Here is a 22,360-nt window from a genome sequence, read left to right on the forward strand (position 1 = left end):
GGTTCTGCTCGTACACTCAGAAGTGAGGGTACAGCAGTGTAATTAACGCTACAGTAGTGTGTATTATGGAGGTTCATTTTCATTGTATTTGCAAAGTGTAGGAGCTACAGTACCTCTCTCCCTATTTGGCACATACTCACGTTTTAAGACCCAGCCCTCTGCCCCCCATCCACACACTCCCACTAGGAAGGAGGCGAAGTGACAAGCTTGCCCATGCAAGTGACAGGTGTCACACTCCCATTCCACGGCACTTTGAGCCAGTTCAGGATTTCAGGGATGCTGGATATAAAAAGCGTGTGACTGTTTTAAGCGTGCAGATGTGAGTTGTGTTCTAATCTAGAAGTGCATATATCATTTCTGATGGAAAATGCATGTACATCTATGCATTTATACATCAGCACTATTTGAATGAGGGCCTCCAGCTTATGAATCCTGATTGAGGTCCGACTGCCGTGCGACTGGACTCCTGTTTCCATGTCTGTGTGCTGATGCCCACACACATGTACGCTTGCCTCTCTCCTTCCCTGTCTGTGGCTTCCTGCGGACTAGGGGTGCGGGTAACTTACGACAGAGCTGCTGTCTGGAGGAGTGTGTCGCCGTTGTGCAGACGCAGCACAGAGAGTGTCAGACGTCTTTACCCGTCTGGGTCCGCCTGGGGGACACGCGTGCCCTGAACCTCAGCCAAGGGCGAGACAGAGTGACCGCTGTGCCAGACAGGCCGATACAGAGGATAATGCCTCTGCGTCCTCCAGCCTGTCTGGCCACGGAGTTTCTAATCCTCTCACAGCTCCTTGTAACGGGGGCTGGCTGACAAGGCTCTGTTCTGCTGTCCTGTGTTCTTGGGAGCATGGTTAGTTGGGAAATGATCGGCTATAGAAGGTACTCATTTCGCCGCGGACTTCAATAAAGGAATGAATGAACGGGAGTTACAGCAGGGCATTATGTAGGGGGGTATTGTACTGTACACTGTACTCACAGGCGTGAGGGTGCAGCAGTGTAATTAACGTTACAATAGTGTGGATTATGGAGGTTCATTTTCATTGTATTTGAGTATGGGAGGCAGCACACAAAATATAAAAAATTAACTGGATTGAAGTAGCTGCAGCGTTACAGTAAGGCAGAAGAAAGAATTTGGGATCGACAGGAACCCTCCTAGAGAGCCCCAGTCCTGTTAGTCTTACAGCTAGCCAGGTCCTGTAGATTGGCAACACGTGTTAATTATTGCTAAATCAAGGGAATATTGTGTTTAAATAGTGGAATCCCTAATCCCATGTTGTCTCTAAATTATACAATTCAACAGACCACCTGCTTAATTGATCACAATTTGTAAACTTTTCCAGGTCTTTAGAGATTGGTGATTTGATGGCCACCCACAATGGGTCTGCCTTTCACTAAACTAAATACCATATTAAAACAGTTGAACATGATAATAACATTAAAAACAAATTCTTGACCCGAACTGCTATTGGTTCCCGGCGAAGAGTGAAGTATTTTTTTTTACATAATCAAATGCGTAAAAAATGAGGTGTCTCTTGACCTCACAGGACTAAGGTTGACAGCCCCAGGCTGAAAGGTCAGACAAGGCTAAGACCCAGACACATTAGGTTTGCCTTGTCAGAGAACCGCAGACCTGCTCTTGACCAGTGCCATTGTTTCAGACGATGGGAATCTTTCTTTCAGGATCCAGTCAAGTCTATGAGTGAACAAAGGCCTGATTTGCGCCAAGGAGATCAGATCGCTGCAGCAACAGGTAGGGATGCGTGTCAGACACATTTTATTCAGCAGCTCATTGTCAGTTCTCTCATCTGTTCTCTTATTTTAATCAGGTAAATCAGATGTATGTAAAGCATTTTACATACAAAGCGAAGAGTTCTTCCTCCATGCAGAAAGGAAGCTTGCTGGCAGGTTTCAAGATAGTGAAGATTGGAATTGGGAAAAATATTTCTTGTATAGAGCTGAGAGGGAGGGAGGAGGCAGTGAGGACTGGAGGTCGGAGCTGAGAGAGGGAGGAGGCAGTGAGGACTGGAGGTCGGAGCTGAGAGGGAGGAGGAGGCAGTGAGGACTGGAGGTCGGAGCTGAGAGGGAGGAGGAGGCAGTGAGGACTGGAGGTCGGAGCTGAGAGCGAGGGAGGAGGCAGTGAGGACTGGAGGTCGGAGCTGAGAGGGAGGAGGAGGCAGTGAGGACTGGAGGTCGGAGCTGAGAGGGAGGGAGGAGGCAGTGAGGACTGGAGGTCGGAGCTGAGAGGGAGGGAGGAGGCAGTGAGGACTGGAGGTCGGAGCTGAGAGGGAGGAGGCAGTGAGGACTGGAGGTCGGAGCTGAGAGGGATGGAGGAGGCAGTGAGGACTGGAGGTCGGAGCTGAGAGGGAGGGAGGGAGGAGGCAGTGAGGACTGGAGGTCAGAGCTGAGAGAGGGAGGAGGCAGTGAGGACTGGAGGTCGGAGCTGAGAGGGAGGGAGGGAGGAGGCAGTGAGGACTGGAGGTCGGAGCTGAGAGGGAGGAGGAGGCAGTGAGGACTGGAGGTCGGAGCTGAGAGGGAGGGAGGAGGCAGTGAGGACTGGAGGTCGGAGCTGAGAGGGAGGAGGAGGCAGTGAGGACTGGAGGTCGGAGCTGAGAGGGAGGGAGGAGGCAGTGAGGACTGGAGGTCGGAGCTGAGAGGGAGGAGGAGGCAGTGAGGACTGGAGGTCGGAGCTGAGAGGGAGGAGGAGGCAGTGAGGACTGGAGGTCGGAGCTGAGAGGGAGGAGGAGGCAGTGAGCACTGGAGGTCGGAGCTGAGAGGGAGGGAGGGAGGAGGCAGTGAGGACTGGAGGTCGGAGCTGAGAGGGAGGGAGGAGGCAGTGAGGACTGGAGGTCGGAGCTGAGAGGGAGGAGGAGGAGGCAGTGAGGACTGGAGGTCGGAGCTGAGAGGGAGGAGGAGGCAGTGAGGACTGGAGGTCGGAACTGAGAGAGGGAGGGAGGAGGCAGTGAGGACTGGAGGTCGGAGCTGAGAGAGGGAGGAGGCAGTGAGGACTGGAGGTCGGAGCTGAGAGGGAGGGAGGGAGGAGGCAGTGAGGACTGGAGGTCGGAGCTGAGAGGGAGGAGGAGGCAGTGAGGACTGGAGGTCGGAGCTGAGAGGGAGGGAGGAGGCAGTGAGGACTGGAGGTCGGAGCTGAGAGGGAGGAGGAGGCAGTGAGGACTGGAGGTCGGAGCTGAGAGGGAGGGAGGAGGCAGTGAGGACTGGAGGTCGGAGCTGAGAGGGAGGAGGAGGCAGTGAGGACTGGAGGTTGGAGCTGAGAGGGAGGAGGAGGCAGTGAGGACTGGAGGTTGGAGCTGAGAGGGAGGAGGAGGCAGTGAGGACTGGAGGTCGGAGCTGAGAGGGAGGAGGAGGCAGTGAGCACTGGAGGTCGGAGCTGAGAGGGAGGGAGGGAGGAGGCAGTGAGGACTGGAGGTCGGAGCTGAGAGGGAGGGAGGAGGCAGTGAGGACTGGAGGTCGGAGCTGAGAGGGAGGAGGAGGAGGCAGTGAGGACTGGAGGTCGGAACTGAGAGAGGGAGGGAGGAGGCAGTGAGGACTGGAGGTCGGAGCTGAGAGAGGGAGGAGGCAGTGAGGACTGGAGGTCGGAGCTGAGAGGGAGGGAGGGAGGAGGCAGTGAGGACTGGAGGTCGGAGCTGAGAGGGAGGGAGGAGGAGGCAGTGAGGACTGGAGGTCGGAGCTGAGAGGGAGGGAGGGAGGAGGCAGTGAGGACTGGAGGTCGGAGCTGAGAGGGAGGAGGAGGCAGTGAGGACTGGAGGTCGGAGCTGAGAGGGAGGGAGGAGGCAGTGAGGACTGGAGGTCGGAGCTGAGAGGGAGGGAGGAGGCAGTGAGGACTGGAGGTCGGAGCTGAGAGGGAGGGAGGAGGCAGTGAGGACTGGAGGTCAGAGCTGAGAGGGAGGGAGGAGGCAGTGAGGACTGGAGGTCGGAGCTGAGACGGAGGGAGGAGGCAGTGAGGACTGGAGGTCGGAGCTGAGAGAGGGAGGAGGAGGCAGTGAGGACTGGAGGTCAGAGCTGAGAGGGAGGGAGGAGGCAGTGAGGACTGGAGGTCGGAGCTGAGAGGGAGGGAGGAGGCAGTGAGGACTGGAGGTCAGAGCTGAGAGGGAGGGAGGAGGCAGTGAGGACTGGAGGTCGGAGCTGAGAGGGAGGGAGGAGGCAGTGAGGACTGGAGGTCGGAGCTGAGACGGAGGGAGGAGGCAGTGAGGACTGGAGGTCGGAGCTGAGAGAGGGAGGAGGAGGCAGTGAGGACTGGAGGTCGGAGCTGAGAGAGGGAGGGAGGAGGCAGTGAGGACTGGAGGTCGGAGCTGAGAGGGAGGAGGCAGTGAGGACTGGAGGTCGGAGCTGAGAGGGAGGGAGGAGGCAGTGAGGACTGGAGGTCGGAGCTGAGAGGGAGGGAGGAGGCAGTGAGGACTGGAGGTCGGAGCTGAGAGGGAGGGAGGAGGCAGTGAGGACTGGAGGTCGGAGCTGAGAGGGAGGGAGGAGGCAGTGAGGACTGGAGGTCGGAGCTGAGACGGAGGGAGGAGGCAGTGAGGACTGGAGGTCGGAGCTGAGAGGGAGGGAGGAGGCAGTGAGGACTGGAGGTCGGAGCTGAGAGAGGGAGGGAGGAGGCAGTGAGGACTGGAGGTCGGAGCTGAGAGGGAGGAGGCAGTGAGGACTGGAGGTCAGAGCTGAGAGGGAGGGAGGAGGCAGTGAGGACTGGAGGTCGGAGCTGAGAGGGAGGGAGGAGGCAGTGAGGACTGGAGGTCGGAGCTGAGAGGGAGGGAGGAGGCAGTGAGGACTGGAGGTCGGAGCTGAGAGGGAGGGAGGAGGCAGTGAGGACTGGAGGTCGGAGCTGAGAGGGAGGGAGGAGGCAGTGAGGACTGGAGGTCAGAGCTGAGAGGGAGGGAGGAGGCAGTGTGGGAGGTGACTGTGCCAGAAAGCTCAGGGAACAGAAAGACAACCTGCACAACAAACAGGGACTGTGACCAAGTGTTTACCCATGTAGGACTGAAGACACTCCCTTGATTATTCAGTTCCTCTGAAGTTCTCCTCCTCTGAGAGCTCTAGAGGGCAGAGCTCACTGTTGCTACAGCAGATTACTAACCGAAAACCAGCTCTGTGTTCTTTAACCAAACGGTTTCGACAGGTGGATTCAACTTGTGAGTTCAGTGCAATACCAAAAGAATCCTGCTAATTCTGCATAACTTCTAGTTACTTACTGTGAGTAACCACCAGCCCATACTGCCTCCTGTGCTCTTCTGACCTTGTGCTCTGTTCCTTCTCTCTCGTCACATCAGTTGCCTGTTGGTCTACCTCTCAGTTAGTTAACTGAATAATTGACTGGTGCTGCTCGTTAATAGATGTGTCTTTTGGCCTAGAACTGTTAGAAGGTTTTGTCATCTGTTAAAGTGGTTTGTGGCCTTGGAAAACTGTACACCTGTTCTGCTCTGCAGTGGCTCTTTATCGAGAGCTGTACAGAAGGAATAAAACAGCACCTTTTGGTCAGCTGGGTTTTACAAGTATCCCCTCAATTAAGGGCTTTCATGCAGGTGGAAATGTGATAAATGTGAATCCAAGACTGTTTAAAACTCTGGTGATGGTAAGAGATTAAGAACATAACAAAAAGGATACAGATGAGAGGGTGCCATTAGTTCTAGTACTATTTAATAGTTAATTGATTCAAGGATCTTCTACAGTTCTTGAAACAAACCAGTGTATTAGCCTCAGGGTGGCTAGCTTGTTCCATGCTTTAAATGCACGTTCTGTTTGTGTCCTCTGCTTTGTGCTTCCCTGTTAATACTGAGGAAGACTGGGTTGACTTGTCAGTGGCTTTGAGGATTATGAACACTTGCATCAGATCCCCTTGTAGTCTTCTGTTGTTCAAGGCTAAAAAGGTTCAGTTCCTTCAGCCTGTCAGTGCAGGACTGATTCCAGAGCAGCAATAACTTTTCTGTAACGTGTTGCATCGCATAATTTCAACATAACATCCTTTCAATTCTTCACTAGCATGTAATTCGCTTTCTTCATTGCAACATAAACTCCATGTTACAATGTTATTATCTCTAAGTATGCTCTCCTATCTCAGTGGAACCAATTTTGTAATGATAGTTTGTTTTTGCTACCTGCTTGTAAAACCCTGCTCTGCATCTGTCAGATGTTTGCCCAGCCTTGCCCAGTCTCCCATTTTATCAGAATCTGTGAATTTGATTTGCTGCTCCTACAGTATTCACCAGTCCCCCTCATTTGATATCATCCATCACAGAAAGTCTGGTTTTTAAATCTTTTTCTCACGGTTTCCTTTTCCTTTTCTGCATTGAAAGGCGATACCACGCATGGTGAGGAAGGGTCAGACGGCGCCTGTCAGCCTTCCAGTCCACACGGTGCCCAGGTACGACCTGTGTCAGGCTCACAGCACAGGAACCAGGCCTGAGTTACCATCAGGACCAAGCCTGTACAGCACATGACAGGCCTGTCTTTGGAAAGCACCAATCTGTGTGCGGGCTTGGGTCAGGCAGGATACTGTACATCCGACAGCGTGGTACAGCCAGGCAGAACCCTGGCAGAGCATTCCATGTTGTGGTAAAAAACATTCTTAAACAAGTTAACATTAATTCCCCTCTGAAAAATACAAAGACACAAGACAGGGTTTCTTCTGTTAAGCCTTCTTCAAGTATGAGGGAGAGAGAGTAAGGTGGCTGCAAGAATATAAAACTCAGGACAACAAAGGACAGGGCAGAGAATGGGCACGCAGGTGAGGAAGAGTGTGTATGCACAGTATGGGAAAGCAGGGGAGAGGTGTGGAAAGCGAAAATCTGTAAATGATTGGAGATTCTTGAAGAAGACACTAGTCTGGCGTTGGGAGAAAAGTCTGCCTTTTCCCCTGGAGGCAGCACATGCTGACCCAGCTCGCAGCTCAGACTTTATAGATTGACCGTGCGTGTGGGTGCCCACTGCAGCAGAGGTTTCATGTATGTAACACCCTCCCTTTCTCTCTTGTGCTGCTGGTTTCAGGACACGGCTGGGGACCCCCAGGCACCAGCACAGGAGTCCGAGCAGTGTCGTCCGGAGGAAGAAGGGGCAGAGCTCACCCCGGATAGGGGGAGGGCCGAGGGGGGGGGCACACTGCTGGCTGGAGATCCAGAAGAGGGCGTGACCTCCGACGGTTCACCAGGGAGTGGCACAGAGCAGAGTGCACCGGGTGGTCTGCCAACTGGCAGAGAGAGGGGGGCTTCCCTGGCAGAGGAGAATGGCATGGCTGTGCTCCCTGAGCCAGGAATGGACAGACCAGAGGAGGAAGGCTCTGTCCTGCCTGCGGCTGCAGAGACCCCCTCACGGCTGCCTGAATCGACTGCCGTGTCAGGAAGCAGCCAGGTCTCAGAGGAGCTAGTAGGAGCGGTTTCTGTTGTGACGCAGCACGAGACTGGGCTCCAGGAAGGAAGTGAAGAGCATACACTTGCAGGGAAGAACCGCAGCGAGATACATTTCACGTCCTGGGAAGGAGGTTCTTTCGAGCAGAGCTCCTCCACAGACAGTGCGGTCCAGGTGAAGTCATCAACCACCACAGTGGAGCGCAGGAGCACGTCCGTCGTCATTCAGAAGAGGCGCGTGGAAGTGTGGGGCCAGCAGGGGGCGCTGTTGCACAGTGCAGACTCTGCACCGTCCTTGGACTCTCTCACCCAGGAAACGGGCCATTTGGCAGAGCTCGAGGGAAGGTGTAAAGAGCTGCAGGCTGTGCTGCAGCAGAGGGACATGGAGCTCCAGAACCTGAGGGAGGCAGTATCGGAGTCCCAGCGGAAAACTCAGGAAGCAGAGGGGGCTCTTCAGGCCCTGCTAGACGTCAAGAAACAAGCAGAAGCCCAGATGCAGCAGCAGCAGGAAGGGCTGGAGGCCGCCAGGGCAGAGCTCAGCCAGATGGCCCAGCTCAGGAGCTCAGAGCTGGAGAGCCGCAGCCTGGAGTGCGGGATGCAGGAGGAGCAGCTGCGCAGCCTGGAGACGGAGTCCCGCACCAAGGACCAGAAGATCCAGGCTCTGCAGGCCGACATGGACCGGGTGCAGCGCAGCCTGGCCGAGCAGGAGGGCCTGGCCAGGGCGCTGAGGACCAAGCTGGGGGAGAGGGAGGAGGCACTGGCCAGGTTGCAGGAGCTCTCTGAGGCTGCCAGCGCTGCGGAGACGGCACTGGCCCAGAAGGCCGCGGAGATAGGAGACCTCAAGCAGCTCCTCGCGCAGAAGGAGCAAGAGATGCGCGAGCTAAATGACGGCATGTCTTCTAAGCTGGTGCAAGCAGGAGAGGAGAGGTTCGCGCTGACAAGTCAGGTGGCGAAGCTCAGAGGGCAGCTGTCGGAACTGGAGAAGGCCTTGGAGGAACGGGAGAGAGCGGCGGGGAAAGGAGAGGGAGGGGACGGGAAGAAAGAAGATGGCCCCCCGGACGGAGAGGAGCTGGAGAGTCTGCGAAAGGAGAGCGATGCCCTCAGAGCCCAGATGGAAACGATGAAGGGCGAGGGGGAGCAGGTGAAGAGGAAGCTGCAGGCCGCACTGGTGCACCGCAAAGAGCTGATGAAGAAGATGGAAGAGATGAAGAGGGACATGGAGAGAAGGGAAGGGGAGGCCCGGGAGAACGATGAGAGGAGCAGAGCCAAGGAGCTGGAAAAGGAGGCCGAAGTCCAGAACCTCATCCGGGAGAGAGAGATGCACCGAGAGAGGGAGGAGGAGATGTCAAAATTGGAGGCCGCACTGGAGGAGGCCAGGCAACACCTGATTGCAAGAGACGCCCAGCTGGAGACCCTGAAAGGGAGAATTGCCGAGCAGGACCAGGCGCAGGACAGCGAGAAGCAAAATGCGGAGAGCCAGACGGATGCCGCCGTACCCTCCGGTATCCCCCTGGGCCAGAGCGGCTCTCCGGCAGGCGGGGGCGAGGAGGAGAAGGCCGAGCTGCGCCGCAGGCTGGCCTCCCTGGAAGCAGAGCGCGAGTCCCTGCAGAGGAAGCTTCAGGAAGCGCTGGCCTCCCGCAAGGACACCATCCGCAAGGCCAAGGAGAAGGACCGGCACCACCGGGAGCAGCTGAAGCAGCAGAAGGACGATTACAACGGGCTGCTGGAGCGCTGCGAGGAGCAGGGCCGCGAGAGGGAGGGGCTGCTGCAGCGGCTCGGGGAGCTGGAGGGGCTGCAGGCGGCCCGGCGGGGGCCCGGCGGCGGCGGGGAGCAGGCGGAGAGAGCCGGAGGAGGCTGGGGCCGGGAGGACTGGGTGGACTTCGCCGGGCCGGAGGAGGAGCAGCAGCAGCATCGGAGCCCGCCGGTTCAAGAAACCAGGACCAGAGCCGGCGCGGAAACAGAGGCCGCCCCGGAGAAGCCGGGGGGAGAGGCGCTGGCCGAGCGGGAGGCCCGGCTGGAGCTGGAGAGGTGTCTGCAGGAGGCGCAGGCCGGCCTCGCCCTCAGGGAGTCGGAGCTGGGGGAGCTGCGGGAGGAGGTGCAGGGCCTGCGGGAGAAGGAGCTGCAGATCGACACGCTCTCCGGGGAGATCGAGGCCCTGAGGGAGAAGTGTCTGCAGGCGGAGGCCAACGCAGAAGCCCTGAGGTCAGAGGTGGAGGGGAAGGGAGGTGGAGGCGGCGGCGGGTTCGACTCCCCCATCCCGGGGCTGCAGGCCGAGGTCGAGGAGTTCAAGGCGTTCCTGAGCCGCAAGAACGAGGAGATCTCGGAGCTGAGCCGGCAGCTGGGAGAGCAGAACGCCCTCCTGCAGCTGATGCAGGAGACCGTCTCCGAGAAGGACCAGCTCATCGCCTCCCTGCAGCACGGCCTCCGAGCCGAAGAGGAGCGGAGGCAGAAGCTGGAGGCAGATCTCCCGGCCAGGCAGCCGCAGGGGGAGGGAGAGGGGGAGGGCGGCGGCAGAGAGTCGCGATTGCAGCAGCTGCAGAGGAAGCTGCAGGCCGCCCTCATCTCCCGCAAGGAGGCCCTGAAGGAAAGCAAGGCGCTGAAGGAGGAGCTGGCCGCCGCGCAGAGGGAGCGGGCAGAGCTGAGGCAGAAACTGCAGGCCGGGGAAGCAGAGACGGAGAGAGGGAGAGCGGAGAGGAAGAAGCTGATCGAGGAAGTGGACCGGGCCCTGCTGGAGAACCAGAGCCTCGGGGCGTCCTGCGAGAGCCTGAAGCTGGCCATGGAGGGCGTCCTGCAGGAGAAGGACGCAGCCCGGAAGGAGGCCGCCCTGGCGAGGGAAACGGCGGCCCGGGAGACCCGCGAGTGGGCGGAGAAGGTGCGGGGTCTCCAGGAGGAGTACGAGACGCTGCTGCGCTCCTACGAGAACGTGAGCGACGAGGCCGAGCGCGTGCGGCGCGTGCTGGAGGCGGCCAGACAGGAGCGGCAGGAGCTGGCGGCCAGAGCCAGGGCCCAGGAGGCGGCCCGGCGTGAGGCGGAGGAGCGGGCCGAGGAGGCCCGGGGGGAGGTGGAGGCCATGAAGGAGAAGATGCGCAAGTTTGCCCGATCCAAGCAGCAGAAGATCCTGGAGCTGGAAGAGGAGAACGAAAAGCTGAGAGAGAGGGAGGAGGGCTCCGGGGCCGACGGCGAGCTGGAGAGGGCCCGAGGGGAGCTGAAGGCAGCGGCTGCTGAGCTGGAGGCGGCCAGGGCGGAGCGGGACTCGATCGAGCAGGAGGCCAACGAGCTCAGGCAGAGGCTGGAAGAGGAGCAGGCCGGGGGGAAGGTCCGGCCGCAGGAGGGAGGCCTTGGGGTAGTGGAGGAGCCTCTGATCGCCGCTGCCCAGCAAACATGCACGGTCACGGCCTCAGCCAGACAGGACGTTCCGGACAGCCGCACTGACAGTGCGACGCAAACGGACCAGGCAGATACTTTACACGCGTCCCGGCGGGACACTGTAGTAGAGGACCCAAAGACTGGAACTCCAGAGAGATCGACAGAGTCGGAGACCACACAAGGGCCAGAGCATGCCCAGGAGGCAGCTGCGGATGACTTGAGAGAGACCTCTCCCCTCGAGGCTAGGGCAGAGGGGGTCTTGGGACAAGAGGCAGGAGCAGCTCTTGCTGGGCAGCTGGCCTCTCTGGAGCAGCAGCTGCAGGAGAGCCAGGCAAAGGAGGTCAGCCTCCGTGGGGAGGCTGCGAGATTGGAGGCAGAGCTGCAGGCGTCCCAGTCCCGGCTGGAAGCTCTGGAGGCCGAGAAGGATGACCTGGAGGAAAGGCTCATGAACCAGCTGGCTCAGCTCAACGGCAGCATCGCCGCCTACCAGCAGGAGGCGGCGGAGAGCTGCGAGCGCCTGGCGGAGCTGGAGCAGGAAAGGAAGAGGCTGCAGGAGAGCGAGGCCCGGCTGGAGAGGGAGAGAGCGGAGTGGGAGGCCGAGGCCGAGGGGGCGAAGGAGCGGGCCGCCAGGCTGGAGGAAGACAAGAGGCAGGCCCAGAGGGAGAGGGCGGAGGCGGAGGCCGAGGCCGGCAGGCAGAGGGAACTGGAGGAGAAGCTGAAGTCCGCGCAGCGAGGCCGGGAGGGCAGCCAGAGCCACGTCCGGCAGCTGCAGGAACTCCTGCGGGAGAAGCAGATGGAGGTGAGGCAGCTGCAGAAGGACTCCATCCGGTACCAGGAGAGGATCAGCAGCCTGGAGAAGACGGCGAGGGCCCTGACGCTCGGCGGGGAGGAGGCGCGGCGCGAGCTGGAGGCTGCGCGCCTGGAGGTCTCCGCGAGCGCCGAGGAGAGGAAGAGGGTCGAGGCAGAGCTCGCCACCTCCAAGGTGCGGCTGGACGACGCTCAGAGTGAGGCGGGGCGGGCGCTGGCGGAGAAGCGGGCGGCCGAGGACCGGGCGAGGCAGCGGGAGGGCGAGAGCAAGGCGGAGGCGGAGCGGAGGCTGGAGGCGGAGAGGCAGAGGCTGGGCGCGGCGCTGAGGCAGGTGGAACAGAGGCTGGAGGAGGCCCTGAAGGAGAGGGAGAGGCAGGCCGCGGCGGCCCAGGAGGCCAGGCAGGCGGCGGAGGGGCGCGGGGGCCAGGCGCAGCAGCTGCAGTCGCGCCTGGACGAGGCCCTGGCCCGGCTGGCGGCCTTCTCGCGCGCCATGTCGTCGCTGCAGGATGACCGGGACCGCGTGCTGGACGAGGCGAAGCAGTGGGAGAGCCGCTTCCACAGCGCGCTCCAGGCCAAGGAGGCCGAGGTGCGGCAGGGCGAGGCGCAGGCGCGGGAGCTGGAGGAGCGCCTGCAGGGCGAGGCGGCGCAGAAGGAGGAGCTGCAGGGCGCCGTGGACAGGTCAGCCATGAGCGTGCACGGGTCAGCAATGAGGGTGGACAGGTCAGCCACGAGCGTGCACGGGTCAGCAATGAGGGTGGACAGGTCAGCCACGGGCGTGCACGGGTCAGCCACGAGGGTGGACAGGTCAGCCACGAGGGTGGACAGGTCAGTCACGAGCGTGCACGGGTCAGCCATGTGGGTGGACGGGTCAGCCACAAGGGTGGACAGGTCAGCCACAGGGTGCACGGGTCAGCCACGAGCGTGCACGAGTCAGCCACAAGGGTGGACGGGTCAGCCACGAGCGTGCACGGGTCAGCCACAAGGGTGCACGGGTCAGCCACGAGGGTGCACGGGTCAGCCACATGGGTGGATGGGTCAGGCACAGTTCACAGGTCAGCCACGTGGGTGGACAGGTCAGCCAAAAGCGTGCACGAGTCTGCCACAGTGCACGGGTCAGCCACGAGGGTGCACGGGTCAGCCACGAGGGTGCACGGGTCAGCCACATGGGTGGATGGGTCAGTCACGAGGGTAGACGGGTCAGGCACAGTTCACAGGTCAGCCACGTGGGTGGACAGGTCAGCCAAAAGCGTGCACGAGTCAGCCACAGTGCACGGGTCAGTCACGACGGTGGACGGGCCAGCCACAGTGCACGGGTCAGCCACTAGGGTGGACGGGCCAGCCACAGTGCATGGGTCAGCCACGAGGGTGGATAGGCCAGCCACAGTGCAGGGGTCAGCCACGAGGGTGGATAGGCCAGCCACAGTGCAGGGGTCAGTCACGAGGGTGGACACATCAGCCACAAGCATGCACGAGTCAGTCACAGTTCACAGGTCAGTCAAAGTGCACGGATCAGCCACGAGCGGAGTTTGTCACGCAGGTCTGTGAGGAACTGGGACTGCAGTGCCTCTCTAATCGCTGGGCGGGGGGGCGGCGGCCCGCGGCGGGAGGCAGGAGGTCAGGGCTGTGTTGTCTGTCCTCGCAGGCTGCAGCGGAGCGAGGCCGAGTGGCAGCGGAGGCTGGGGGAGGCAGAGCGGAGGCACCAGGAGGCGGAGGCCAGCCGGCAGGGGGAGAGCGCGGAGCTGCGGGCGACCCTGGCCCGCGCGGAGGCCGACCTGGCCCGCGCGGAGGCCGGCCTGGCCTCCCGGGGCGCGGAGGAGCAGGCGCAGAGGCAGCGGGCCCAGGCCCTGGAGGAGGCGGCGAGCGGGCTGCGGCGCGAGGCCGAGGCGGCGCGGGCGGAGCTGCGGAGGCTGGAGCTGAGCGCCGAGCAGCTGGAGGCCGACCTGCGGGCCTCCAGGGCCCTGACGGAGCAGCTGCAGGCCCGGCTGGGCGAGAAGGAGAGGCGGGAGGTGGAGCTGCTCGCCGAGAAGGAGCAGGCCGCGGACGAGGCGAGGCAGGAGGCGGAAGCCCGGGCCCTGGAGGCGGAGCAGCAGGCGCAGGAGAGGAGGGACGCGTCGCGCAGGCTGGAGGAGAGGGCGAGGAAAGCGGAGGAGGAGAGCAGCATCGGTAAAGCCCAGCTGGAGTCCTTCACCAAGGCCATGACCTCACTGCAGGATGACCGTGACAGAGTCCTGACCCAGTACAAACAGCTGGAGGAGCGCCACCTGCAGGTAGGGGCGGCAAGAGCACCACTGCAATAAATGAAGGGAAAAGCACTGATTTTTTTTTCTTCATTTTAATCAGCAGATAAAACACACGAGAATGCATATACTGTAAAGGTTTTGTATGGCTCCTGCAGTTTTTGTTTTGCTGTTAGTCTAATAATAATAATAATAATAATTGCTTACACTTATATAGCGCTTTTCTGGACACTCCACTCAAGGTGCTTTACAGGTAATGGGGACTCCCCTCCACCACCACCAGTGTGCAGCCCCACCTGGATGATGCGACGGCAGCCATAGTGCGCCAGAACGCTCACCACACACCAGCTCTCAGTGGGGAGGAGAGCAGAGAGTAATGAAGCCAATTCATAGAGGGGGATTATTAGGAGGCCATGATTGGTAAGGGCGGATGGGAAATTTGGCCAGGATGCCGGGGTACACCCCTACTCTTTTCGAGAAACGCCCTGGGATTTTTAATGACCACAGAGAGTCAGGACCTCGGTTTTACGTCTCATCCGAAGGACGGGTAAGACGTTTCATCTTTCTAAAAGCTAGAAAGATGAAACAAACATCTGCGGTAAGTTGGGACCCTTCAATCCTTTCGCTCCCAGGCTTCACCCCCTTTGTCTCTCCCTCCGCAGGTGATGATGGAGAAGGATGCCCTGATCCAGGAGGCCGCAGGAGAGAACAACAGCCTGAAGGGGGAGCTGCGCAGCCTGCTGGCGCAGAGGGACGACCTCAATGCCGAAAAGGCGAAGCTGAGCGCCGAGCTCCACGGCTACAGGGACGACCTGACCCAGGTGCTCAGCATGAAGGAGTCCCAGCACCGACAGCTGCTGAGCGCACAGCTGGAGCGCGTGGGCGCCCTGGAGAGGGAGAGGGAGCAGGGCCAGGCCAGGGTCCGAGAGCTGGAGAGCAGGATACAGGAGCTGGAGAGGGAGAGGGAGCAGGGCCAGGCCAGGGTCCGAGAGCTGGAGAGCAGGATACAGGAGCTGGAGAGGGAGAGGACGGAGGCAGAGGGCAGGATCAGGGAGAGGGAGGAGAGGCAGGGAGAGGTGAGGGAGGTGGAGAGAAGCGCAGACGGAGAGACGGCCAGCGAGCGCGAGAGCGAGGCGGAGGAGCTGCGAAGAGCCCAGGAGCGGATCGCCTCCCTGGAGCGCGAGCTGCGCTGGGACGCGGGCGTGACGCGCACCCAGGCGGAGGCGGCGGAGGAGCGCGTGGCGGAGCTGTCGCGTGACCTCCTGGAGACCGAGCAGAGGCTGCTGTCGGCCCGGGAGGAGGCCGCCGAGCTGCGGGTCCAGAGCGAGGCGTTCGGGCGGTCCATGGCGTCGCTGCAGGACGCCCGCGATGAGGCGCTCAGCCGGGCCCAGGCTCTGCAGCGCCGGCTGGAGGAGCTGGAGCAGGGGGCGGGCTCGCCTTCGCCCCCTGCTGGCCGCCAGGGGGAGGTGCAGGCCCTGCGGAACGCACTGGCGGCCCTGCAGAGCGACCGAGAGAGGCTGGTGAGGCTCTTCGCTTCCTCTTTCCCCACAGCCTTGCGTACGAGAGCGACGCTCGCTCCGGGTTTCTCTGAAAGCAAATTTAAGACTTGAAATTAGGGCTGGGCGATATGGCCAAAAACATGATCACGATAAAAATGTTCAAATCAGTCGATATCGGTAATGATCACGATAAATGTCGAATCATTATTTCTTTCAAGTTTAAAGGCAGATTTTTTTCTCCTGAGGGAAAGCTGAAGAAACCAGACAGTTAATTGGTAAATTAAACAACTCTTCGAGCTGGCCGTTGGCAGCACTACATTTGCTTCAGTGTCGCTCATTTCTCCAGTCTAACTACATTCCTGTCAGCCACCACCGTGTGGGTAAACACCACCACGTCAGCTGCCCGGTCTGCAACACGCACCCGCACTCGCGCAGTATTGTGTGCGCATGCACCTATCCTGCGCAAAGCATAAACATCTATATCGAACATTTTCGAACTAAAATTATATCGAGGAAAATTATATCACGATAATTATCGTTATTGAATTATCGCCCAGCCCTACTTGAAATAGTCAGAGTTTGTGCTGTATATGCAACAGACTTGTGTGTATGTGTAAATATTATGTAAATATTGTGAATATTGGAAGTGAAACGTTGACAATTGCAGTGGATTTAATTTCCACTGCATTTCCACTCCACTCGTTTCCGAGAGGTGTGGAGGGAAAGACTCATTCCCAGAGCCTGGGGGAGACGCTGTCTCTTAGAGGCTCACTGCATTGCTTGAGAAATCTAGCTAACATTTCATCAAGAGACCTTCATCACAGGCTTGCTAAAAGGCTTCATTGACATTTCAGAAATCTCCAGAATGTGTGACCTTGCCTTTTCTTATAAGTCAGCTGTTTTTTTTCCCTACACATCTGGCCTGAATCCCATTGATGCGCTCAATAACTGCAGTCACCGGTGTGGGGGATAGGACTCCTCCGTTTGCCTATTCCAGGTGTAAGGAACTGCAGGCTGTTGTTAGGAACTGCTCTGACTTGGCTGGCAGGGACAGTGATCAGGGGGCTGTCTCTCTTCCTGTAGTGCAGGCAGGCTGGGGGTGTCCTTTCAGCCTGTGTGTTAACTCCCCCTAGTGGCACCTTACGGTAAATCACCTGATTTTCAATACGATTCTGTAGCAGCTGTTACAGCTCCGCAAACTCGTCTTCATTCTTTTTAACTACTGATTTATACCACGGGCAGGACAGGACTTGCCTAGTCTTGTTACTTTTATCAGTTCAGTTCAAGTCAAAGGCATGGCTAATCTATTTCACTGTTGCTAGAGCACAGCGAGATGCAACCGTTAGCTACAAGAGGTGTTTAAAAACTGCGCTATAAAGAAAAATAGACATATAATCATGAACAATTGGCAGGACATCAAGGGGGGAAAAAAACGCCAACTCTGTCTGCACAATGGCCACAGTCACATAGCCAAGACAGTGCAGTAGAATCAAGCTTTCCATATCAAAGCAGTGCTTCCACCCTCGGCATCGGGCTCGTGCCTTGTGCCCTACTCTCTCATGGGTCTCCTGTGTCTCAGCTGGAGGAGCTACAGCTGCAGAAGGCCCGGTGCACCACGCTGGAGAAGGAGGCGGTCGGCCTGGCCAAGGTGACCCAGGAGCTGGAGGAGGAGAGGAGGAGGCTGGAGGCAGCAGAGCAGCTGGCCAGAGAGAGGCTGGAGGCAGCAGAGCAGCTGGCCAGAGAGAGGCTGGAGGCAGCAGAGCAGCTGGCCAGAGAGAGGACAGAGGCAGCAGAACAGCAGGCCAGAGAGAGGACAGAGGCAGCAGAACAGCAGGCCAGAGAGAGGGCGGAGACAGCAGAACAGCAGGCCAGAGAGAGGACAGAGGCAGCAGAACAGCTGGCCAGAGAGAAAGAGGCTGAGCTCCAGGAACTGGAGACGCTCAGGTAACATCAAAGGCTTCTGGGAGTCACCTGCGGGTCAAATAGCTGCTGATGTCATTCAGGTCCCCTGCCGCATGCGGGCTCTGACGTGGACAGTGTGTTTGCTGCTCTCTCCAGGCAGGAACGCACGGGCTGGCAGTCCCAGGCTGAGCTCCTGAAGCAGCAGTTCCTGGCCGCGCTGTCCGACAAGGAGCAGCAGATTCGCGACCTCAGTGCGCTGTTGCAGGACGTGAGGTCATCTGGCCCTACCCATGTCAGGCCAAAGGTCACAGAGGAGCAGTACCAGCGAGAGGTAAGGTGACATCACCGCAGGCTGAGGGATTTCTCCTGTAATGGCCTTGTATTTTCTTTGCTCTGACTGAATGCCAGCACATTGGTGCACCAGTGATCGTCAGGTGTCGGAAGAACATTGTTTTGTCATAACCTACAGCTGTTAACATCGGTATAACAGACGACAGGTGTCAACGGGCGTTCCATCATTCCATCTGACTGATAGCAGTGAAAAAGAGGGGTTACCTCTCTTAACGTTGGTCTTTACTTCCTGTTCTTTGCCCCCTCTCCTTCTGCCCAGGCTTCTCCAGGGGCAGACCTGTCCAGCGAGGCCCTGGCCTCGGAGTTGCGTGCCCTGCAGACAGAGAGCGGGCAGCTGAAAGGTCAACTGAACGAGTCCCTGAAGGAGCTCCACCTGAAGGAGCTCAAGATCCAGCAGCTGAATAACAAGGTGCCGCGTCCCCTGTACTCAATCCCATTCAAGGTGCTTTATTGGCATGACCAATGAGTAAAACCAGGGTTGCCAAAGCAAAACAAATGCAATTAACATAAAACAAAAATCCACAGGCATTTACTGTACAATAAAGACAATCATAAGATATTTACATGTAAACATATGGGGCATTACCGGCAGACAGGCCCACTGCTCCTCAGGCTGGGACAGGAGATTGGGCTGCCAGTTCAACCGAGCTCCCTCCTCCCTCTCCCAGTAGGGTTGGGACTTGTGATTCTGGCTGGTGTGGGAATTCTGGGATTAGATTTGTAAATTTAGGGAAGAATCTCTCTAATCCCAGAATATTTGTCACAGTGCTCACTCTCCGGCTCACTGAGCCGAACTCACAAGAACTGCTCTCTCTCACTCTCTGGCAGTCTCCTCTTTCCATTCCTCCGTGTCTCCGCTCTCGGGGTCTCTGCTTGACTCTTGCAGTCTTTCTCTCCATGCCAACTCTCCTGTGCCTCCCTCCTTCAGCCTCTACAAGTACACGCTCAACGTAATCTCCTGTGTCTCTCTCTCTCTCTCTCTCTCTCTCTCTCTCTCTCTCTCTCTCTCTCTCTCTCTCTCCAGCTGTCCCAGGTGTTTGAAGAGAAGCGGTCCGTCTCGGCCCAGCTCCGGGGTAGTGCTCAGAGGCTGAACGAGGCACAGAGCCGCTGCGGCGCCCTCCAGAGGCAGCTCCAGGAACTGCAGGATGAGAAGAGCAAGGTCTGCACAGCATCTCTCACAGCAGCCCAGTCTGCCTCACTGTTATGTGTTTAATCATAGTGATGCAGTGCAAAATATACAAGGAATATAGGTGATCTATTGCATCATATTTATGAAGTTTAATCATTGTTTTTAATCTGATATATTTGTACAGTTATAAAACTTTTATTAATCATTGATTACTCGTAACAGATCAGCAGAATTGGTAAGATCACAGAGCAGGAGAGATCATTCAGTCTAGCTTGTGCCTCTCTGCACCCCAGAACGTGGCTTAATTCTTGTCCACCCCGAAACCTGAGGCGTCTTAATTGCTTTTATGAGGGATGTACAGACCTTTTCGCCCCCTCTCACGGTCGGTGACCAAGCCAGCAGGGCCAAGTGGCATCGTGTCTGGCTTACACTCTGACCCTGCCCTTTCCCGATCCCAGGGCTCCCCTGAAATCGACAGTGCCCCCGGAGCACCCCAGGAGAGAAATCTCACGGACAGCAAAGGGAGTGGGATGGATATCAAGGAGCTGCTGCACAGGTACAGCAGGCACACGGACGTTTCTGTTCCAGTCTTCCCGAGGGTCTTTTCATTCCGATTCCACTCTTCCAATGTGCCGTGGGGTTTCTGAGTAAGTCATGGACTCTGCCGGGGCATCCCCACCGTTTGTCGATCGCTTGGCAGGCGTTGCACTATTCGGTGGTGATGTTTTAATCAGATTCTGTCGCTGCATTGATAGACATGGAGTCCCTACCTTCTTATTCCAAAATTCTTTGCTGATCCGATGTCAGTGACGCTCCCAGTGACGTCTTTCCCTCCCTCCCTCTCCCTCTGATTCCTGTCCGTCTCCCCCCTCCAGGCTGGAAGAGGAGCGGGAGAGGAGGCAGGCCCTGGAGGAGGAGCTGGGAGCCGCGGAGGAGCGCCTCAAACGGTGCCTCTTGACTCTTACTTTTAGCTTGTGATGGCGTGTGGTAAAGCTCGATGGCACGCAATTCTTAAAACACACTGAGGTCTGCATTTCTGTTCCATGTGTTATTAACCCTGGCTGTGCGCGTCAGCCTCTGTGTATGTCCCTGCATACGCCCGTGCTCCTGTCTCTCTCCTGGGGGTGTCTGTGTGCTGCAGAGCTGATGGTGTCTGTGTCCCCCTGTCAGGTCCACTGTGAGTGAGTGGATGTCTCAGCAGGATGTGGAGCCCCTGGAGCATGCTGTTCTGATCGAGCCACCAGAGGGCGCTGTCACCAAAGTGAGTGTCTGCTGCCGTTCTCCGGCATTCAGTGTTTCTAAGCTCTGGGCCTTGGGATTCAGCGACAGGAGCAAGTCTTTAATCCATCAAGGATCTGCTCACCTGTTTTAAACACGGCTCTGTTTTTCAAGCAGACTGAGATTTACTTTTATTTGTATTAATTGTGCACTTTAACTTTCACCACACGAGCCCTTTTATAAGTGAGTGCTCAGGACAGTGGCATGCTGCTCTCTGTGTTTGAACTGTAGTTTATGCATAACATAATGGTCCTTCTCTCTTTTTTTTCCTTTTCCTTATCTTGATCTTCCCATTTTCATATCCCTCTGTCACTTTCCCTGCTCCACCCCTCCCTCAATTCATTTTCTCCCCCTCTTTCTCCTCCCTGTGTCTATTTCTCCTCTCCCTCCACCACCACCTCTCCTTCTTAAACCCCTGCCCTGTCTCCCGTCCTCCTCCATCTCTCCTCTCCCAGATGCGGAGTGGAGGGCCCGGGCTGTGCAGAACTCTGCGCTCGCTGTTCTGCTCCCGACAGCGCACCCCCCTGCTGGCCACCCTGTACCTGCTCACGGTGCACGTGCTGCTGGTGCTGTGCATGGGGGGCTACCTTTGAGACACAGTCACACGGACGGACTGGCCACCTGGTGGGAAGAGAGAGAGAGCCTGACTCTGCCCAAGAGAGCCTGAGTAAAGCCTGGCTTTACTCATGGTACTCTGGGGAGCGTCTCTGAAAGACAGATACAAAAGTAACATCACTACGACACCTTGGCATTTGAAAGCACAGATAGACACCTCCCCTTCATATTTCTATAAGAATATTTTGTTTATTTTTTGTAAAGAATTTCCTCTACCTGCTCACTCTGTATATCCTGATCTTTGTGGGCCTGGGCAGACTTCCTGAAGGACAGTTTGATAGACATGTATATATCAAAAGAACTGACATGCCGGCAGGCCCAGATAGTGAAAGGGAAAACTGACAGGCACTGAAGGGCAGGTTAATAGCACCCTCCATAGCCCTGGGCCCCTGGAGTGAATCACTCGCGTTAATCAGCTGAACTCAGCATCACGGATGCGCATTGAATTACAGATGTAAATAACATTCGCGCAGACAATGAATTTTTGATATAGTGCTCTTTAATGTAAAGTGACAAGCAGGTTCAAGAGGGAATAATGAGCTTTTCAGAGATAACGCATTAGATTTTTGGGGAAACCTTTCCTGCTGGTTCCTGTTACCTGTTCTTGGATCATGGTCTTTCGGGGTCCTTTGAAATCCATTGGCTCCCAGTTTTGCTTTTACAGGCACAAGTGTGCTCTGGATCTTCGTTCCTGTAACACTGTGTTGCTAAGAACTGGATAAGTCACCCAATTTTAATGGCTCACACCTCTGCGCAGCACTGGGACAAACACAGCGTCCAGTCGGGGACAACCCCGGTGGCCCGGAGATAGGGGCATTTGGGGGTATAAAGATGAGCTGTTTGTGTTACTGAAGAGTGAAAAAGCGACACGCTGTGTCTGGACTGGCGATCCCGTCTTTTATCAACCTTGTTTTTTCCTGTCTCCCTCTTTCCTGTGTTCTCTGAGGGCCTGGGTACTCAGAGTCCTCGGCCCCTCGAGGAAGGGGCTGTGGATATTTCTGTGAAACCGGGGAGGTTAATGGGACTTTTAGTTAACTACATTCCAGTGGAGGGTTTAGGTGCTTCTCTGTACTACTATCATGTTATTTTATCATTTTGTTATTAGTTGAAGGTGATTTCTTCCTCAATGATTCTTTTCTGTAAAGGACAGTGGGAAGAAACCTGTAGTTCTTCAGCCCTGGTCCTGGAGAGACCGGCCCAGGCAGTTCTGGGGTCCCCAGCCCTGGTCCCAGGGAGCCCCAGTCCGATTCTGTCACCCCAAGACTCCTGGTTTTCAGTTTGCAACCTATTGATCCACCGAGCAGATCAGTCTGTTCGAGGGAGCTCTAGACTTTGGGACTCGGAGGGAATTCTGATTTTTATTCAGATGAATAACTCAACAAGCTGCCTGTTGAGTGGATGGCCGATAATTTTTTTCGTCTCTTTAGGAATTGATGAGTTCGCGGTCACCTATATAACCTAAAGAACAGGGCTCTGCTGTAACAGGGTTCGAGCCTCCTGCTGGAGGGACTCTGGGATGGGACTGGTTTCTAAGCACAATGTCTTGATGCTCTGTGTTTATCAATCTGTATGACCAGTGTAAAATAACCCTTCTCACACCTTTTATAAATAAAATGTATTATTTATGGGCAAAGTTGGCATTGTGTTGTGCTTATTATAATTATTGATGGTAATTAGGTGTTATTACAGAACCATTGAATGTAAGACTATTAACCGGAATCATTGTTTTTGCTTGCAAAAGCACCAACATTTTTGTTGAGTTTTTTCTAGGTAATGCTTGCATCAGAAATCCTAAAGTTTTGATTTTTAAATTTAAAAGAGAAGAAG

At 57.0% G+C, this 22,360-nt stretch overlaps 1 protein-coding gene across 1 annotated transcript in view; it reads left to right on the plus strand.

Annotated features, from left to right (window-relative positions):
- Positions 1-22,166, plus strand: part of golgb1 (golgin B1) — a 40,023-nt gene extending 17,857 nt beyond the window's left edge. The window contains exons 9-21 of the mRNA XM_069192637.1: positions 1,681-1,750; positions 6,303-6,370; positions 6,994-12,200; positions 13,165-13,789; positions 14,422-15,279; positions 16,838-17,202; positions 17,317-17,491; positions 17,771-17,920; positions 18,536-18,670; positions 19,099-19,196; positions 19,516-19,587; positions 19,811-19,901; positions 20,374-22,166. Coding sequence (XP_069048738.1) covers positions 1,681-1,750; positions 6,303-6,370; positions 6,994-12,200; positions 13,165-13,789; positions 14,422-15,279; positions 16,838-17,202; positions 17,317-17,491; positions 17,771-17,920; positions 18,536-18,670; positions 19,099-19,196; positions 19,516-19,587; positions 19,811-19,901; positions 20,374-20,511 — 8,052 coding nt within the window. The 3' untranslated portion in view covers positions 20,512-22,166. The remainder of the gene's footprint in view (positions 1-1,680; positions 1,751-6,302; positions 6,371-6,993; positions 12,201-13,164; positions 13,790-14,421; positions 15,280-16,837; positions 17,203-17,316; positions 17,492-17,770; positions 17,921-18,535; positions 18,671-19,098; positions 19,197-19,515; positions 19,588-19,810; positions 19,902-20,373) is intronic.
- Positions 22,167-22,360: the final 194 nt, after the last annotated feature.

This window comes from Lepisosteus oculatus, chromosome 7 (genome assembly GCF_040954835.1).
Source record: "Lepisosteus oculatus isolate fLepOcu1 chromosome 7, fLepOcu1.hap2, whole genome shotgun sequence".
Taxonomy (NCBI): Eukaryota; Metazoa; Chordata; class Actinopteri; order Semionotiformes; family Lepisosteidae; genus Lepisosteus; species Lepisosteus oculatus.